At 43.6% G+C, this 19,349-nt stretch overlaps 4 protein-coding genes across 6 annotated transcripts; all 4 read right to left on the reverse strand.

Annotated features, from left to right (window-relative positions):
* Positions 1–1,787: 1,787 nt before the first annotated feature.
* Positions 1,788–3,919, reverse strand: LOC123167346 (non-specific lipid-transfer protein A). Of its 2 annotated transcripts, XM_044585192.1 has the most exons (4): positions 3,510–3,919; positions 2,589–2,632; positions 1,910–2,079; positions 1,788–1,814 (listed from the first exon to the last, which is right to left on the reverse strand). In XM_044585192.1, the coding sequence occupies exons 1-4, from the start codon at positions 3,875–3,877 to the stop codon at positions 1,788–1,790; spliced, it is 609 nt and encodes a 202-aa protein (XP_044441127.1). In that variant the 5' UTR covers positions 3,878–3,919. The 2 variants fall into 2 exon arrangements, with proteins under 2 accessions (XP_044441127.1, XP_044441128.1); XM_044585193.1 differs by lacking the exons at positions 1,788–1,814; positions 1,910–2,079; positions 2,589–2,632 and adding an exon at positions 3,088–3,389.
* A 1,377-nt stretch (positions 3,920–5,296) lies between these two features.
* On the reverse strand, positions 5,297–7,157 carry LOC123167347 (non-specific lipid-transfer protein 1-like). The gene is made up of 2 exons (XM_044585194.1): positions 6,701–7,157; positions 5,297–6,633 (listed from the first exon to the last, which is right to left on the reverse strand). The coding sequence occupies exons 1-2, from the start codon at positions 7,079–7,081 to the stop codon at positions 6,616–6,618; spliced, it is 399 nt and encodes a 132-aa protein (XP_044441129.1). The 5' UTR covers positions 7,082–7,157; the 3' UTR covers positions 5,297–6,615.
* A 688-nt stretch (positions 7,158–7,845) lies between these two features.
* Positions 7,846–17,202, reverse strand: LOC123166069 (protoheme IX farnesyltransferase, mitochondrial). 2 transcript variants are annotated; one of them, XM_044583831.1, is made up of 9 exons: positions 17,037–17,202; positions 16,570–16,716; positions 14,431–14,844; positions 11,578–11,707; positions 11,182–11,319; positions 10,923–11,056; positions 8,905–9,030; positions 8,591–8,694; positions 7,846–8,486 (listed from the first exon to the last, which is right to left on the reverse strand). In XM_044583831.1, the coding sequence occupies exons 3-9, from the start codon at positions 14,697–14,699 to the stop codon at positions 8,107–8,109; spliced, it is 1,281 nt and encodes a 426-aa protein (XP_044439766.1). In that variant the 5' UTR covers positions 14,700–14,844; positions 16,570–16,716; positions 17,037–17,202; the 3' UTR covers positions 7,846–8,106. The 2 variants fall into 2 exon arrangements, with proteins under 2 accessions (XP_044439766.1, XP_044439765.1); XM_044583830.1 differs by lacking the exon at positions 16,570–16,716.
* A 416-nt stretch (positions 17,203–17,618) lies between these two features.
* On the reverse strand, positions 17,619–19,123 carry LOC123164150 (uncharacterized). Its single transcript, XM_044581571.1, has 2 exons — positions 18,651–19,123; positions 17,619–17,949 (listed from the first exon to the last, which is right to left on the reverse strand). The coding sequence occupies exons 1-2, from the start codon at positions 19,112–19,114 to the stop codon at positions 17,940–17,942; spliced, it is 474 nt and encodes a 157-aa protein (XP_044437506.1). The 5' UTR covers positions 19,115–19,123; the 3' UTR covers positions 17,619–17,939.
* Positions 19,124–19,349: the final 226 nt, after the last annotated feature.

The raw sequence follows: 19,349 nt of genomic DNA on the forward strand, positions 1-19,349 counted from the left end.
ATGATGGAGGCGCGCCTTTAGCTCGCTCCAATGCTTGTAGTCATCGCTAGATGGTCTGCGGACCTAAATGTAATTTTTTTACTTCTGCTAATTTTTGTACTGCCTTGACAGATGATGAAAAGAGATATGCGTGAGAATAAAATTGGAGCATATTAATCGAGGAATCGGGATTTCCTATTCCGTGGTGTTGGATGAGACCACCTATTTGACGCCCACTGGCATCAACTTTTTTTTTGAGCAACCCCACTGGCATCAAATAGGAGAAGCTCCACCTAAAAACTAGGGTAAATGGGCTGGCCCACTCTGTCGGGAGCAGGTTTTCATTTTTCCCCTCTTTCGTTCATTAATCTGTTTTTTGAAAAATATTGTTGTTGTTTTTTACGGAGCTAGATATTTAAAAACTTATCAAAAACTAAAAATATATTTAGAAATTGTTCAATTTGTTTTTAATAAAAGTTCTGTGTATGTTAAAACACATTTGTTACATTTTTATGTTTTTTTTCATTTTATCTTCACTTTTAGTATTTGTTTTAGTTATTAATCCACAAACTCCTTTCATATCTTTTTAATTTTTATTTTATTTTTCCATTTAAAGTTCAAAACATTTTTAAAATAAATTATTTTTAATTAACAATACATCGCCTAGCATATGCAACAAACACTTTTTAAACCAGGGGAACATTTTTAAAATCCAAGATTATTTTTTAAAAATTATCATTTTTAAATTAGGCTTTTTCATTGATGAAATTTTTATGTTTGTGGATAGTTTTAAAATTTCGGGATATTTCTAAAATTCTTAATCTTTTTTTTCAAATTTAAAAAAATAAATAAACCGGTGGACATTTTGTTGGATTTTGAATATTTTTTAAAAAAATTGAGGTTATTTTTTAAGTTTGAAAGCATTTTTAAGTTTACAAATACTTTCTAAAACAAGTGAAATTCTTCTTAAGAAATAAAAAATCGTCTCAAAAACTAGTCATGGCCTGCCCAAGATGCGCTTCTGGCAAATTGCTTGGATACTTTACTCGGCAGAACGGGCAGACCGACATCGTCCGTCCGTGTCCGTTTGAGTCAAAGCGGATAAAAGCGTCGGCCCAATACAGAGACACATTCCCATTTTGTGTCCGCTTTGTGTCCACCTAAACCCATTTTGGACGTTTTCTATGTCCTCTTCGTCCGCTGCATGTGAGGTTCCCACATATCTCTCTCCACCTTTATCTCTGTCCATGCCCCGACGTCACCATGCACTCAAACCGGCGGCCAACATCACCTCGCCTCCCCCACGCTGGGCCGCCGCCGTTGGACCGGTAGCGCCGCCGCCCCCCACGCCGCACCTGACCTCGTCTTCCCACACCCGGCCTCGTCGAGCTCCTGGCCGCGCTCGCCCCGCCACTGCTGCTGGAGCGGGAGCGCCGCCGCCCCTGCGCCGCGCCCGGCTCCACGCAACAGCTGGCCGAAGTGGCAGTCTACGCACGCAGACGTTGACCACAGCAGGTCCAGTGCAGCGCGGCCGTGGCGCCTGACGTCGGAGCCCGACGCGGTCGAGCCTGAGTTCGTCTGTGGCACAGGTGTGAGTGCGAGGGCGCATGCACGGGGGCACGTGCTCGGGAGCGCGGGCACGAGGGTGAGCACGCGGGGGCGGGCGCGGGGGCACATGCGCGGGAGCGCGGGCACGAGGGCGAGCAAGCGGGGGCATCCGCTCCTGTTGAGCACACCTGCAGACCCAAATTAAAAAGCGGACACGGACGGACGGACGGACGATCTAAACGGACAAAAAACCGACAAAATCAACGTCCAAATCCGTTGGAGTTGCTCTAACAATTATGTCAAACAAAAGAGCAATTAATTAGAGGATACCCCTGAGTGAGCTATCATGGGACGGTCCCGAGTGGGCGGGGAGCAGTCTTACCAGGACACATGCCCAGCGCACGTTGAGTGGGAGCCTGTTACATTTCTCTCTCTTAGTTTTCGCTCTATTTTCCTTGTTTTCATTTTTCCCCTTGTAATCCCTGATTCTTCTTGGGCATTCCGGGCTTTGGGGTTTCTGCTGTTTTTTCATTTTTGGAAGGACAAGTACGCCGTTTAATGAAGTACAAGTTGCGTCGTTTTTTTTTTCTTTCTTGAATACCCACGGGTATGTGTACTATATACATTAGAGAAAAAGTGGGGATGAAGAGCCCCTCCACGTTGATGGTTACATTAACAGAAACCTAACCCTATCTTTATCGCGCAAGTTGCACTGCTTATCTATACCACTATATAGTGTACGAATAATTTAGAATAACAACCGCTAGATGAAGCCTAGGCATCACTTGGGCTGCACTTCTCTAAAAAAACTTCGGCTGCACAGAGCCTAAATATTTCGAGGCTCATATCGCCTGGCCTGCGCAACAACTGTTCGCTGCTTCTCACATGCATGCAACAATGAACCATTGGCAATATTTTCAGACATAATTAGCGAAGGACAAAGCTGCAAATGACGTGACATTTTCTGTCCATAGAATGAGAATAATCACGAGCGCTTATTTAATGGCAATCAGTATGTAGCGTTTTGGACTGAGCCCTCTTTGGACTTCCGGAGCTGTACCTAGCGATTGCATTAACGTTGAAGTCATATTCAACGAAAGCAAATCTGCCAAGTTAAGTTGCCGTCAATCACGAGTCAAGTAAGGAAAGAGACTTCTTAACAGTATCCTCCAATGGACGAGACTTGCCTGCGTCCCGCGCGTGCGCCCATCCGTGCTCCACAAAATAAGGCCTAGGTCCACCCCGTTAAAATCAGGGGATGATTAGATTAGGAAGGAAAAAGAAGAAAAACCGTAAGATGAAATGGGAGCATGGGAAGGGAGCAGGCAAGCCGGATCCTCTTCCAATGTGTATGAGAGGGCGCAAATGATTTTCTTCTAAAAGTTGCCCGAGAGGGAGCTAATTACTACTTCCTCCATCACAATTTAATAGTATATTTTAGATATTTCAATATTTACTACATACAGACTAAACTGAGTGAACAAATGCACTAAAACGTATTTATATACATCCGATCCATACAAAAGTTAGAACATCTTATATTTGCTAATGGATGGAGTATTTTTCTAAAATTTTACGATGAACTTCAATATATTAATAATATGGATAAGATACAGATTACACGCGGACTAAGTTTCTACATATTGTTTCAGAGTAAACAAGTCCTACTTGCGATGATCTTTATTCCAAAAATCATTACAAGCTAGATTATTCTTCTGTTTACTCTTTGTGAAATTAAAGAAGGAAAAAAGAAAAGAAAGAGAAACGTAAATATGCCCACCACAAGTCGTGCAAGTCATCTTATTCGATGCTCTTTGTTGGGCGCCATGATTAAGCCGATTTCTCAATCAGTTCGCGGAATCCTGCAAAGGGACTAAGCATTTTTATCTATTCACCTTTTGGAAAACAAATTACGAACACGATTATTGAAGCATCTGGCATGAACAAAGTTTGGAGCACGCATGTTTTCTCGAGGTACGTACCGATAGCAGTCGAAGGCGTGGGCGGTCGGGAGGAAGGAGATACGGACGCCGCACCTGGCGGAGAGCGTGGCGGCGCGGCGGGTGACCACCTTGCCGGCGGCGAGCATCTCCTTGTGGATGCACGCGCAGAGGGCGCGCCGCCGGTCAAAGGTCGGCGCCATGTCCCTGATGTCGGCGAGCCCCCTGCAGCAGCGAGGCGAGAGCTTGTCCTCCACGCCGGCGACGTATCCGGTGCAGTCGCCGAACGCCGTCTGGGCGACGGCGCAGTCGGTGTCCGCCGGCCCCGCTTCGACGCCGTGCAGGCCGCCGAGCATGAAGAGTAGCGCGGCGGCGGCGGCCAGCGCCGCGAGGTAGCGGGTAGGCGTCATGGTGGTTGCGCTGCACTTGTAGACACGACTACGACTACGAGTGCGTGTCGACGTGCGCAGGGTATTTATAGGGAATGTTCTCGGGCGGAGATGGGAACGTTTATCTTCTGATGGATCGGCGCAACAAGTGCCGCTGGATTATGGAATTGCAGTAATTTGTAGGCTGTAATTTTCTTCTTCGTTTGGAACGAGAAATTTGATCGTATCTTTTTCCTTTTTGAAAAGGCACTCGAATTTATTAAACCAGACTAAGAGGACAAATGCATCAGGTAGTCTAGGAGGAGAATCATGGTGCCTCAACTACCACAAATAGTTGAGGTTATGGTTAATCCTCGAATGTGTGACCCTTGGCCGGATGGCGGTACCTTTTCTTTGAGTTTGTGTTTTGAAATCAAATCCTCCTTGAGTAAGGAAGCTCCGGTGATCCCACTGTCTCCTTGCGGCGGCAAGGTTAGTGTTTCTTGTCATGCGTACTCGATTTGTAAGATTTAATGTCAGGTACTTTGGATCGGTTCAGTGGTCAAATGGTGACGACCGCGACTCTAGGACACTGGTCCTTTGTACACGTGAGCAAAGACGTCTCAACTGTCATTGATAAGGTCAGCCCAGCTCCAGTAGAGGAGTGACGACATTGTCGTGAAGACAACTCGTTTTGGTGGCTATATTGGTTGCTCAATGGTTAGAGACCTTGATGTAATTTTATTATATTTGGGATGCGTTTGTACTTCTATTGAACTCTTTTAATAGATGCGTCCCCTTTTTGAAAAGTCAAGAGGTGCTATTACTCCAACTAGCTTTTTTTAGGATAACTCCAACTAGGCTAAGCCTTAGCATGGAGTTACATAAATCAAAGCCCACCCAGGCCCTGCCCCATGACTCATTTCCGCCGCCTACACACTCATGTCCTGGGCTTGCACTTAACGGGTGCACCTATGCCTCGCTTAGTGCGAGGTGGAAGGCGGCGATGTGTCAAAGACACATAGAGTGGGCCGGCCTAGTAGTGTGTCGATCGTTTCTTTTAATTTCCATTTATTCGTTCTTTTTTTTCCATTTTTCTTATTTTTCAAAAATATTATAAATACAAACATCCCAGAGCTTAAACTTACCAAAATTTTCATTAAAATAATGAATTTGAAAAATGTAAACATAATGTAAAAACTTTGTTAGTGTCAATTGAAAAAATGTTGATAACATTCAAAGATATGTTTGTGAGAATTAAAAATGTTGAACACACATTCACAAAAGTTTTTAATACATATTCAAAAAATATGCTCAAACACATATATTTGAAAAATCTCAATCATATATTTGGAAAATGTTAGATATGTATGAAAAAATGTTCCTGATATATAGAAAAAATGTACAATGTGTATGAAAAAGTAGACATAAAAATTATAGAAAAAATGTACAATGTGCCCTTTATCTGAACATGACATCCCATATGTGTTGCCGCTTATCTTCCTTCCCACCCTCGCCGATGGTGGCTTCAGTGCTCACACAACCACAATGTGTTTGAATGTGCTCAATCCAAAGGAGTCTCTAATAAAATAGGTTTGTGTACATGAGTAATCTACTTTGTTAGGTTACCAAATATAAGAGATTGACTGATGCTTGTATATATTTGCTTCTCGATTGTGAATTTATTGCTATTTATTTTGTTATCAAATATGTATGACCGTGAATTTATTTCTATACCATAAGAAGGGGATGAAAATCCAGAAAAAATCAGTGGAGAGTGGAAGGCTGCACCAAGGGGTGATGGGAAGAAAAGTGAAAGATGGAACCCTAGATAATATAAACATTTTAGTAGATTAGTTCGTGACTGCACGTCTCTTATTACGTTTATGCACTAAAATGTTAACAAGTTTTTGTACGCAATCGTCATGATTTACATGTGATCTTATTGTTAAACACTTATTTGGTAAGGATTTTTTGACTTACAAAGATTTTTTGGTAAGTTAATAAAATGTGAGACAATTGATTCCATTTTAGGAAAAATCAATGAGAGTAAAATCAGACATGGGAGGGAAAAAATCAAAGAGAAGAAGGGAAGAGGGAGAACATATATAAGGAGGTTGGATGAACGAGAGGTGAAATGAGAACCTTATGGAAAATAACTTCTTAGCTCGAGCTCAAATGAGCTCGAGTGAACAGTAAGATCGAAAAAAATAAAAAAAAAATCTAAACTTTCTTTGTGACAAACACTGGCAAATGTTCTAAGGAGCTTGCAAAATTTCATCATGAAATCATATTTGTGGAAGTCGTGGCAAAACAAACAAAATCAGTGCTTCAAAATGTTTTTGAAAGTAGCATTAAAAGTATCGCTTTTTTTGCCAGCCTTTCAGGAATGTGATTCCATGATGAATGTTTGCAAGCACTGAAAGATTTTTTTTTTTTTTACTGTTCATCCACTGAGAAACTCCGCGTGACCGCGTCCGAACCTTATCTTCTTCTAAGCAATAGAGAAATCCACGAGACCAAAAGTAAAGTTTCTTCTCCCCTAAAAAGAAGAGTAAAGTTTCCTTTTGAACTCAAATGGAATGTGAAGCCAAGTTGGGTATCAACCATCACGAGCCAAAACGAAAAGGACATATAAAGCTTGCGTCCATTTCTATTGCTACAGTAACTGAGCAGAGAAAAAAAATATTCTTCTGCCCACACTCCTCGCAAAAGAAAGGGAAGTGCAAAATAATTCGATTCTCTTCGATGGTTTAGGCCGTGATGATATATATGGTTCCTTAATCAGGCCACAGATCCTGCAATGAAACTTTATTTCAGTCAAGAACAGAGTTGACTCCTTGTTACAGCAGACGACGGACGTACCGGGAGGCGGGAGCAGTTGAAGTAGAAGTTGGTCGGGAGGAAGTCGACGCTGAAGCCGCACGCGGTGCGGAGGAGCTGGCCGCGGCGGGGGATCACCCGGCCGCCGGCGATCATGACCAAGTGCACGCACTCGCAGAGCTCCCGCCGCTGCTCCGCGGTGGTCGCCAGGTCCTTGATGATGCCGAGCCCCTTGCAGCAGCGGGGAGTGACCTCGGCGCCCTCGCGGCCGGCGACGTAGCCGGTGCAGGCGCCGAACGCGAACCGCGCGACGCGGCAGCCTATCGTGTCCGCCTCCGCCTCGGCGCCCCGGCCGCCGGCGAGCAGGAGGAACGCGACGACGGCGGCCATCGTCGCCGTCGCGAGGTGGCAGGCAGGCGCCATGCGGGGTCGGGTTGCACGTACCTGTGTTGATATTGATGGATGGATACAGGGATACGAGGGAACGAGTGTGCATGCTTGTGTGTGTGGCGACGAGACGTGCACAGTTGGGACACGGGAGTAATATTTATAGGGGAGGTTCCAGTGGAGATGGGGAACGTTTCTGCTCTTGCCTAATAACGTACCCATGGATTGATTTTCACACGTTGGCCGCAGTAATTTTTCTGCATCAGTTACACAATGCACGCGAAGGTTAACTGTAGGAGACTTAACCAAGTCTCAGTCAAGTAATATAACATGTAAAAAAAACTGAAAAACAAAACTTGCATGGATCTCAATGTAATAAGATCTCACAAATATTAGCATAAGTCTCACTCGACTGAGATTTAGCAACAATTTAACTAGGTAGCCAGGTAGGTATCGTAATGGGAGTTTACAGCCTCGTTCTGTTTTTTTTTTATGCGAAAAGCGTTTCCAACTAGCAGTGAATTGACACTAAAAAACAACTAGCAGTAAATTGCCAAAAGAACAATACGCCTTGCTCTGTGTTATACGTTGTGTCCTTCTCCAATGGTTAACTGAATTCAAATAGAACTTAAGTTCCTACAGATCCTTTGTTGGTGCATGAGTAGTGTTTGTGTTTAGGTATAGATTACTCAAACAAAGGTCTTCTCAACATAGCCCAAATATATTTTATGCCCCACTTACAGGAGTGTGCGACGTGTATTACTTGCTACAAACAAAAAACGAGTAAGCATACATATTGCTTCTAGATAGCTCTGTATCAAGGTACTCTGAAATATCAACGGAGGAACATATATCAGTTTTATACTCGCGTGAGCCAAACAGCTGAATTTTATGTGTTGTTTCAAACAAAAACTGCGTTTATTATTCTCAGATTTTAACAACACAAAGAGGAATTCCCCTGGGCAGGAAAATTTCCTGTCAAGAGCGGACAAGACTTTTATGATAATAACAGACAAAAAGAAGGAAGATGAAGGCACAGCCTGGCTGCTGAGGTAAGGCTTTCAAAACTCATGAGCTTGTGGAGAGACGTACACAGGTACAGGTAAGAACAGGAATGGGGCTACAGAAGCATAGGCAACTGGAGGCCGTGATTGAGCACGCGAAGGTTTCGGATCTTCCCATTTCTGTCTAGCACTTTCTTCAGCACCACGGAGAACCCCGGCGATCTCACTAGTCTGATGGATGTTATGCTCCTTCTGTTCGTTGGGCAGCCGATGCAATATAAGTCCAGCCATTAAAGCAGGAAGATACAAAAGGCTACCATGGAACATTCTTCTTGCACTCTTCTGGGTAGGATGCAGAACAAATGATAGGGCCCCAATGGCGAGGCCCGTCGTTAGAAGCGTTGCTTCAAAACTGAACCATTCAGATGTTAGACCCCCTACAAAGCATTAGTTCCTTGAATAAGAAAGATCCCAAGTTTGACCAGCTTTATTATGAACAGAAGCAAATGGAAACTAGAGAACCTGTATGATTAGTACTTACAGTTGTATGCAAATAACCCCAACGGCAGCATGTAGAGACAATTTCTGAGTGAAACCCATGCAGTTCTCTTACCAGTAGGATCAGCAAAAGAGAGCATCCGGTACCTGAATCAAAAAGTCAATCACATGTCAAGGATACAAATTAGGTTGGTTTCACACCTGTTAACATTTTGATTGATGTACTCCCTCTGTACAGCAATATAAGAGCGTTTAGATCACTACTACTTTAGTGATCCAAACGCTCTTATATTAGTTTACAGAGGGAGTAGCTTCTACAGTAGATCTGGTAATAACCGGTTGGAATAATTGAGTTACCCTCCAGCAAGGTAGTCGTCACGGCATAAGTACGCAAGGGCCATGAAATGTGGTAACTGCCAATAGTACAAAGCAGCAGGTAGAATCATAGAGTTGAGTGACACTTCAGATGCTGCTGCTGCCCACCTGTATCAAGATAAATAAGGGCCACATGCCGGTGTAAACATAATATTGCACAGCCACATTGATATTCATTCAATAAATAAACAGGAGTGCAACAATACACAGAATATATGCCCATGATACACTAAAAGCATGATATTCTACACCTGTACAGGTAGTCTCTTAGAGCAATGCTACAAATACTAAAGGATTTATAAAATAAAAATGTAGGGAAGTGATTATGAATAGCGGGATGCTGTGGTCAAGGACAGATGTAAAGACATGAATTTACAGATAGAAAAACCATACACCCATTCCAGTTCGCAAATCTGAGTCATCATATTCATCTAATGCACCTTTTGCTTTAACTGCACCACAGTGCATCCCAGCCCCTAAAGACCTTCTAGTCCAATGATGCCGGCATTCCAGTAAAAGAAGGGTTCAGGTAACATAAAGAGTCGCGTCCGGTTGTAAATTTGCTTTCTCGTATCTCCTTCCTTTATAATGCCAGTGGGAGACTTAGAGCTTTCCTTCTCCTTGAAGTATTACCGGACTCCGAGCCTATAAGTGACCCCTTTTATTTATTTGCTTGCTTAAGATGTCACTATATGGCCTGAAACAGTCTCCAGGGCAGTGGAATCATCCAGTTTGATGCTTTATGTCAGCGGCTATGGATTTGAGAGTAGTTCATAACTTCAATTTGTGTGCTTAAGCTGGTAGGTCCAGATGTCTCTATGATATGTTGCTTTATTCTGATGAGTCTGTTATGGCCGTGGGTGCACAAGGCAGCAGGAAATAGGCTTATCCGTGAACGCATCGGATAGCTTATGCTAGAGATAGGAAAGTTAAGAAAAGGAGTAAATATCCTTGTTGGATACAGTTGGGTCCATTACAAAAAGGCTAGTTAAATTAAGAAGAGTCCAACTGAACTAGGAAGGTAGCTATGGTTTGGTCTTTGACAGGCCCAAAGTCTCGCTCGTCTCCCTTTCTAACGGTGGACACACACGGGACTCGGATCTTGGGTCGTCGGAGAAGAATCAGCAGCAGGAAATCAACCAGAGAAAGGATGCACACCAGGTACTCGATGGTTTCCCCCCAGCACTAACTTTGTGCTGAGTTCGTTTTTGTTATTTTTCGGTTTATGACTGAAGTGAGGAGAAGCTACACACTGCTCTCTCCTTTACAGCCTCACGCTCACTGCGTGTGTCCAGGTCGTGCAGTACAGCACCACACTATCACCTTGCCCATGCCTGCTATACGTGTGCAGAGCATGTCAACAGTGCCCAGGACATGAGCTACACCTATGCTACATGCCCTGCTTTATTTGTTACAGTTTTACACAAGTGAAAACCCCAAGCTAAATTACAGAGGACAAGAATAACTCGCTGTCAGTCTTGAGTTTAATAAACCATAAAGAAAAGGCACGCCTAGGCTCTAGGCAATAGCAAAATGCCTAAAGCTTAATTGCGGTTAATGTGCGCTTAAGGGTACGCTTTGGTCAGAAAAGTGCAAGGCAGTGGCAAAACTCACAATTAGCGCCTAGCGGCTTTTAAAACTTTGGTCTAAACTGAAATACGACTTGCGAATCAAGTTAGTCGTCCTACATAAAGGATTAGCATGTACCACATTTAATCACGCAATAAGAGAATAGTTTATCAATCTGTCATCCCCCTCATTTGTCCTCCCTAAGCCATGTTCTATCACCCAATCCCATATGCCGGGCCATGCACGATCTTCATGGCAGATTAAACCAGATTGTTCCAGTTGCCAGGCCATTAAATGACTAACCAGGGAGCACAATAAGAAATTAAAATAGGAGATGAAGAATATACACTCGCTCCACTATTCTACATATAAAATACCACCTTCAACCTGCACCTAGACAATCCAGAAATGTGTCTTCAGCAGTAACATACCCTAGAAGTGGTGGAATGGCGCCAACAACTGCTCCCACCCATGTATTGACAGGGTGTATTTGCTTCAATGGAGTGTATACAAATGCATACAGAATGAGATTGGATGCTGCAAGCCCAGCAGCTAAGCCATTAGCCTGCACAAACCTTGCCAAAATTTCTCAATGTTTAGTTCCAATAACACAGCACTTTACCAACTTCAGTGGCCGTACACACTTCAAACAAAGTGTAAAGCAAGTACAGGCAAATGGCAGAGCCGAACCTTGCAAGCCAATAATGCTGTTCCTGCAGCTCCAACACTTGTAGCCCACATTGCAGCATGCACAGGACTAATACGCCCTGATGGTAGGGGCCGTCGCATTGTCCTTTTCATTTTAGCATCATTCTTTATCTCGAATACCTGAAAAGGATGTCGATGCACCAAGTTCATTGTCTCTAAGTGTGATAACCAGGTGTATAATGATATCTATATATCCCGGAATAATGTAAATATGTAAGAAAATCAGAATAACTTCCCAAAAACTGATATTGAAGTGTGACATTGTGTGACAAAGAACATAAAAGGATTGCAAGAATGTGAACAAAATGAATATTGGTTTTGTTAACTATCATGCTAAATTGCCAATGGTAAAGGCTACCCCAAAAAACAAGTACACACCTGGTTGAGAGTGTTGGCAGATGCTGCAACCATCATGGTACCAGTGCATGTATAGCATAGTCCAGCAATGCCTACAATGCTGCCACTCCCGAGCACGTATCCAGCCCCCGATGTTGCCACAACAAGTGCACTAGATACCATAAAAATGAATGTATAATCAATTGAAAGAAATGCAACAAGAGGACAAATAATTTGTCAGTCACAAGGAGTTCCAAGATACAAGACACAGACCATGGCAAATTCAAGATCATAAGATTGTTTGAATGTATTCCAAGGGACATATATTAACCCATATGTCCACTCTCCAGACACACATTAAGCCAAATCCCACATAACAATTTCACCAAAGAAGGCATTAAAACTAGCATTTTTCTTAGGGAGAATATAGATGGTTATGCCTACTGTCTGAGATATTTTGACTAATTAAATTTTGAGGTATTGTATCAAAATCTCGATTCAATTTATGCATTCTAGCCAAAAAGAAGTAATAATGGATGTTACATGGTACAGCAAACTTTCAATAGCCTATGACTCTGTTTTTAAGGCGTCTGTGAAGCGTCGCTTAGGCGACGCCTTAGCGTCAGGGCGCCCTCCGATGGCAAGGCGTCGAACCTGCCTTATACATCGTCGTAAAGCGTCCGCTTTAGATCCTAGGGCGTCTGAATCGTCCGCCTAGGCGCGTAGGGCGGCGCCTTGGGCCAGATCGGACGCCATGGGCTGCTTCCAGGCGGGAAAGAGTGGCCCACGCGGGAAGCTTTCGCGGGCTTTCGCGGGAAATATTGGGCTCGCGCGCGAGTGCGAACAGGTATAAGGCGAAGGGCGGGACAGAGAGGATCGAACCAATTGTCCAATCCACCCGATAGGGTTTCCTTCTCTCCTCTCTGACCTTTGGCGGCGACTCCTTCCTCTACAGCTCCGATCTGTGCCCCTCCTCGCCGGGCTCAGCTCTCCCTCCAACTCTGGCGCAACAGCAAGGTGTGGCTCCCGTTCTCATCTCACTTCTACCCCGGCCTCCTCTGAATTTTCTTCTACCCCTCCTAATACTCTGTTTCTTCCTGCATTGTAGGTAGATCTGTAGATGTGCTTGGCTGCTTGCCTGCTCCTCCTCTGCATCTGTTTGCTCCCAAATCTGCTTCTCCATCCACAAGGCAGCAACCCCACCATCGCTTCTCTCCTTCCCCATGCTTGTCTGCTTGCTCTAGTGATTTGGCTCTTCTCTCTTTGACGGTTGATTGGGTCTTTTCTCAGTGTTGCTGCAGCAGCGAGGTGTCCCTGCTCTGATGGATCCTAGGAGAAGAGCTACATCAGATGATCCAGTTTGGAAGTATGGGTTCTGGCCAGATTTAGAGAGGAAAGATTTACTCCAGTGTACATTGTGTGGCAAGATAGTCCATGCTGGAGTGAGAAGGCTGAAGCAGCACCTTTCTGGGGGTTGTAGTGATGCAGATATGTGTCCCGAGGCATCTATGGAGATTAGGATAGAGATGCGCAAATCCTTAAACACTAGAAAGTTTAAAGCTATGGAGCGATATATTGATGAGAAGGATGAAGCTGAAGTTCAAAGGCGCCGTTCTGTCATATACAGAAGATGATTTGAGGCCTATGATTTGGCAACAACTAATTATGTTAATTGTTAAATTTCCTAAATGGCTGCCATCTGTTATATATGTATGTACAGTTTATGATGTCAATGCTAGTAGTTAAATCTCCTAATTGCCTGCCATCTATTATATATGTATGTGTCTAAGGCGTCGCCTCGCCTTATGCCTTAGCGCTTAGGCAGTGAGGCGCCCCCCCAGCGCCTCGCCTCGCCTTACCGCCTTAAAAACATAGGCCTATGAATTGCATTCCCGTTCTAAATAAGGGTATCATGTGGTTCAACAAACAATAGAATATAAATACCGTATGTGCAATATGAATTCTAAAGAGAACATACAACTGAACATTTGGACTACAAACATATGGGATATTGTTTCATATGAGGACAGATTGCTAGAAGTCGAGTGCCATTACAATATATAAAATCTGATGAATGGAAAAAACTACCGATACTAAACACCTTATGACAAAAACATACAGGAAATAATTAAATTATAGTTCATTTTTACCGCCATAAAGGTCATCTTAGCTTTTCAGGCACACTAAACCACCAATTGACCACTATGCATATATTGTCAAGGTGGACCGTCCAAGACAGTAATGATTTGGCAGCGGCCACTATCTACCATCTAGGATCGCCACCGCACGCAAAAGTTTTGGCCAGACCCTAATATTTCAGGACATGGTTCCAAAAGCACAACAAAACTGAATGGTGAAGCAAAAACAAGAACAAGAAGAAGAGAAGATGTCATGTGCCAAACAAACCTAATTATAAAGAAATCTACTGCATCACACCTCTGTTAAGTGTGTTAAGGTAAATGGAATGCAGTTTTGCTTATCAAGAAATTTGGGGTTTCCATCGTTGTGGTTATAACAAAAAGAGGTGTGGCATGTCTAGTCTGCAGTACACTTATAATTCCATTTCTACAACATAAACAAAAGGGCTACATTAGCTAGTTTGTCACATAGCATCATATGTTTGCTGAACAGCATCAGAAGTTAATTTCATAGAGCCAGTATTACGAAGCCCAGGTTCACAATTCAGCACACTAGATCCTACAGCGCATAAACATTAAGGGGTATTAATGAGTTAGTGCTCAACTGTTACAGATCCCAAATCACAAAGTTAGTAAAATTCATTTCTTCGGAATTTAACCACAAGAACTGAAGAGCAGATCTTTATTTCATTCTGGAAAACATCAATTGTAAGAATAGAAGTCATCTTCTGACGGGAAACAGAAGCAAATCGCACACCTGAGGCGGGCTTTGGAGAGCTCCCAGTAGCACCACCCGTAGTGCCGCAGCACGTCGGAGGCGGATCTGGCTCCCGATGAAACAGCTACTGAGGCGGCCGCCGTTTCAGCGACGATGGGCGCAGGGGAGGCGGCAGAGGGTACTGAGCAGGCGGTGCGCACCGAGGCAATGGGAAGAACAGCCGTAGAGGGGTGATGGATGGGATCAGCGAGCAAACGCGAGCGGAGAGCCCTCGCGGCAGAGGCTGCAGTGGCGGTGCCTCTCCACATGGCGGTGGAGGCGACGAGCGACGAGGAGGCTGGAAAGATCTGGTGGACGCTTTCGGCCAAAGAGGTGGAGCTGTCACATATACCTATAGTTGTAGGGGCCTTTGCGACACCTCTATTCCTGAAGAATCTTCTGGTCTCGATCTGTCTGCAAATATTCACAAGCAACTATAACTTAATCAATTCAGCACCTATACATAACTGTTTCAGCACGCACAGAGCAATGATACACATTATCCCAGTAAAACAACCAGATCATCTTGTGTGCATGCTGAACTTCTACTATACAGCTAGCTTGGGTGAGTCAAAACAATTCAAGCATGCAAGTAATCTATATTCCATAATAAGAAGAGAAACATATCAGGCTAAGGTACCAGAATTAAAAAAACAAAGCAAGTGTAGACTGTTGTCTTCTGTCAAAATTAAATTTATCTGAAAAAATATCACACAACAATTTGCACACAAAATAAGATGGATGCTCTACTAGAACTGAAGTATACTGATGCTCCAAAAGGAAGAGTGCATTCTACATGATAGAAACTCCTAAATAGTTGTGAATCTTTTAACATAAGTAGAAACAAGCCACTAGACTGTACATAGGGGAGGGTACTGTTAACAACTTGGATTGTCCCAAACTGCAGCTAATGAAAGTGCAGCTGCGGTGGACAGTAGAAAAAAGGAAGGACTTTTACATCCTCTCTCTTTTGTTTCTTTATTCTTTTACTCTCAACTGAACCACACTGTAGCTGAACTGCAACTCTGCAAGCCCAATTTTCTGCCCCACACAGGAGCAGATCATATGGGACATCTTCTTTCTTCACTCATTTTTTTTTGAGAAAAGTTCTTTCTTCACTCTGAACTGAACAACACCACGCACTGAACTGGGCCCAAGTTCCTGTCTCACGAGAGCAGGTCACGCTGTGTAGAGCACTCAGGAGAGGTGAGGCAGAACGGGAAGGCAACAAGGGTTGAGCTGGCCTGCTAGCTGCGGCATAGAGCTGGGTAGGAAGGAGAAGGCTGGTGGGGAGGAATAGATAGTTAGTGAAAGAGGACATGCTCTTTAGAGCTTATTGAAACTGAAATAAGTTTAATTATCTTTGGGACTATTTTTAGTGGGAATAAAAGAGCTACATCTGCAGTTATGTTTAGAATATAATGGCTTCATTGTTTTCCTAATTCCCAATTCAATTTTTGGCCAAAGCAACATGCAGGTTTGTTCAGAGCTTCTACGAAAAGAAAAATCAAAGTGGGGAAATATTAGTGATTACACTTGATATGCTGCTACCATTAACCGTCAGTACCATAACAAGAATCTATATTTCCTCTCTCATTAAGCATATATAATTTAGGTCAGAACTTGAGATACATTTACCAATGTATGGCTGTTGTATATGGACCTGAACCAAAATCACATCAGATTGATTTCTGTTCCTATGGTTTATCTGTCAAATGTATAGATAGCTTGATTAACTGCAGAGTATATGCTCCAATTTTAACAACTCAAAAACTATAGAGATGACAGGATTATGGTTTTAGGTGCAGGATCAATACATATTGCTGCAAGTGCCATGCCCAACATCAACGATGGAATTATCTATTTAATCGCAACAGTACACTACATCCTATAATCTTATTAGTTCTCACAGAACTAATGACAACCCGTATGACCAAAAATTCCCTCCTAGGTCGGTAAATCTCCATGTAAATTCCTTTCTAACATAAATTCATCTTGTGTGCTCCAGCAAATCATAGGGCCAAGGCATAGGCAAGCTCAAGCCAGCTCAACTGAGAGATCAACAACACAATAGAGGAAACCAGCTCAAGTAAATTGCATGGAACAGGGGATTCTTATCCTATCGGGTGATGCAGTTACCTCTTGCTCACATGACCAACCCATTCGGCTGGGGGAGACGATGACAGGGGCCAAGCTGGTAACTGAGAAGGGAGCTCCGCAGCCGCAGACCTACCCTTAACGACTGACGCCAGTGGCGGATCTAGGATTTGAAAACAGGGTGTCCACCTAATTTTTTTTTCACAACAAATATGACATGTGAACGTTGTAACTAACTTTTTTAGGGGAATTCTAACTAACTACCAATACCATATGGAAATAGATCGATATGGTCTTATAAACATACTAAAATTCTCAATTAAGTCTCAGTTTTGCATAAAAGAAGACTTAGAAACATTCTAACTAATTTACTTTCTATCAATCATAAACCATAATGGGATAACTGAACACAAATTATGTACCGGATGGTGGGTGGCAAAGGGAAGAGCAAACCCTAAAACAAAAATTGGGGAACCGCCGAATGGGCAGTGGACGAGCTGAAATGGTACCTCAAATCGACAAGGATTGTTGCTGGCTTGCTTCTGCCTGTCGGCCGAGCGCGTCCTGGGCGTCCGGCGGGCGGCTACGCAGGCGGGGACGGCAAGCGGCGAGCGGCGAGCCAGCGAGACGGCGAAATGGGGAGGTAGCGACGGGAAGCGAGGAGCTGGCTCGATGTGTCCCGGCGGCTAGGGGCTGGCTAAGTGAGGTTTTTCTCGGCCTAGGCAGAGGTGGGTCGGGCCTCAGAATAGCTATTGGGCTTTTATTTTATTTTCCCTGGCCCATCTCTAATCAGATTTTTTAAAGCAAAATCTCTAATCAGATTTTTTTAGACACTAAATCTCTAATCAGATATGGTATTATAGTAGGCACTAGGCTGGAACAAAATTCGTCCTCCTGTAACTCCCCCCACACCGCCTGCGACCAACCAGGCCAAATCGACGCTAAGTGCGTGTATCTAGACGAAAACACAGTTTACAGTCCAAAACTAATTGATAAAGGAAACTTAGCAGCAAGAAGCTAAGCATCAAAAGAAAGAGGAGTTTAGTTGATTTCATTTACCGAAAACTAGTACACGGCATTCATTTAGCACACTTTTTAAACCTTTTTTTTTGCGGGGATATCTGAATCGTTATATGGCCATAACATTTAAGTGATATAGTATATACTCTCTTCCACCAAACCAAAAGTGAAGTCAAGTTGGCATCAACCACTAGCTTAAACAGTTCATGACTTTACATAGCTTGCGATGATTTATTTATTTTGCTAAAGTATAACTGAAAAGACAAATCATTCTTCTTCCCAGCTCATCGCAAAAGAAAGGGAAATGAAAGTAGTTCGAGTCCCGCAAGCTTTTCGTGTCTTCTCGTATTGGATTCCCTTTGTTTGGGTCGTGGAATGATTTGTTATTCAGTTCACCAGATCCTGCAAAGAAATTAATTCAGTAAGAACAGAGTTGACGGAAGCGGTGATTTTGGAGCCCGGTGCATTTGCAGCTAGGCGTGAACTGTACATTTAAATTAAATTGCAAAAAAAAATCTGTTTTTTTTTCATCAAAGATGCTCTAGTGCACCAGCTGCATGTAGAAATTCATAGTGAAATGACATTCAAGGAGCTTTCATCAAAAGTAAATTAGGCGGTGAAAGAAACTTTCAAAAAGAGTGCCACTTAACCCTTTTATTTTGTTGAGAGCTTCTCAAATGTCATTTAACCACAAAATTTTGCACACACTTAGCGCACTTGAGCGTATTGAATGCCAAAAACCTTCTGATATTTTCCATTGTTTTGCCATTTATTCTAAATTTACTGTTCATCAAAAGCAAATAAGCTTCGACTCATATAGGAATTACCGAGAGTTGACTCCTTATTATAGTACTCCTCGTTATTTATTATAGCAAAGAAAGATAATACTATATATACTCTTACGCCCTCTGTTTCTAAATGTAAGACTTTTCAGATATTTCAATACAGACTACGAAGCAAATTGAGTGAATATACAATCTAAAATATATTTATATACATCTATGATTTTTATTGCAATCTCTATAAAAACTTATATTTAGAAATATTTAAAAACGGAGGGAGTAGATATATAGCGACTATATGTAGTAGAGACGAACACGTACCGGGAGCAGCTGTAGTTGGAGGAGGGGGATGGGAGGAAGTCGGCCCTGAAGGCGCACCCGGCACCGTAGCGGAGCATCTCGACGTGGCGGGGGTTCAGGTTGCCGGCGGCGACCATGACCGAGCGCACGCACTCGCAGAGCTCCCGCCGCTGTTCCCTGGTACTGGTGGTTGCCAAGTCGCTGATGGTGCGGAGCCCCTTGCAGCAGCGGGGCTGGGGGAAGACCAGGACCGGGCCGTCCTCGAAGCTGGTGATGTAGTCGGTGCATTCGCCGAACGCGATCTGCGCGACGCGGCAGTCGCTCGTGTCCGCCCCCGCCTCGGCGCCCCGGCCGCCGGCGAGCAGGAGGAGCGCCACGACGACGGCGGCAGCCGATAGGTGGCAGGCAGGCGCCATGCGTGGTTGGGTTGCACCTGTGCTGGGATTGCTGGATGTATGTAGAGATGTGAGCGAGCGAGTGTGCATTCGTGTGTGTGGCGACGAGACGAGAGGCGTGCGAAGTATTTGTAGGGAGGAGGGACGTTCCGGCAGAGATGGGAAACGCTCTTCTCCGCGTAACGTACGTACCTATGGTAATGGGAGTTTACAGCCTCGTTTTATTTGCAGAATGCGTTTCCAACCAGCAGTGAATTCTCTGCTCTGTGTCACACATTGTGTTTTGCACCAGGGGAAATATAAAATGATTAACTGAATTCAAATA

This window comes from Triticum aestivum, chromosome 7D (genome assembly GCF_018294505.1).
Source record: "Triticum aestivum cultivar Chinese Spring chromosome 7D, IWGSC CS RefSeq v2.1, whole genome shotgun sequence".
NCBI lineage: Eukaryota > Viridiplantae > Streptophyta > Magnoliopsida > Poales > Poaceae > Triticum > Triticum aestivum.

Coding starts and splice junctions, on each gene's coding strand:
- LOC123167347 (XM_044585194.1), bottom strand. CDS start 7,081: ATGGCGCCTGCCTGCCACCTCGCGACGGCGACGATGGCCGCCGTCGTC.
- LOC123166069 (XM_044583830.1), bottom strand. CDS start 14,699: ATGTGGAGAGGCACCGCCACTGCAGCCTCTGCCGCGAGGGCTCTCCGC. Junction 11,320..11,577: donor CTGCCAACACTCTCAACCAG/GTGTGTACTTGT, acceptor CATCCTTTTCAG/GTATTCGAGATAAAGAATGA. Junction 8,695..8,904: donor GACGACTACCTTGCTGGAGG/GTAACTCAATTA, acceptor TTTTTGATTCAG/GTACCGGATGCTCTCTTTTG.
- LOC123167346 (XM_044585192.1), bottom strand. CDS start 3,877: ATGACGCCTACCCGCTACCTCGCGGCGCTGGCCGCCGCCGCCGCGCTA. Junction 2,080..2,588: donor CAACGTTAATGCAATCGCTA/GGTACAGCTCCG, acceptor CTTCATTAAACG/GCGTACTTGTCCTTCCAAAA. Junction 1,815..1,909: donor TGCGCTGGGCATGTGTCCTG/GTAAGACTGCTC, acceptor CATAATTGTTAG/AGCAACTCCAACGGATTTGG.
- LOC123164150 (XM_044581571.1), bottom strand. CDS start 19,114: ATGCACACTCGCTCGCTCACATCTCTACATACATCCAGCAATCCCAGC.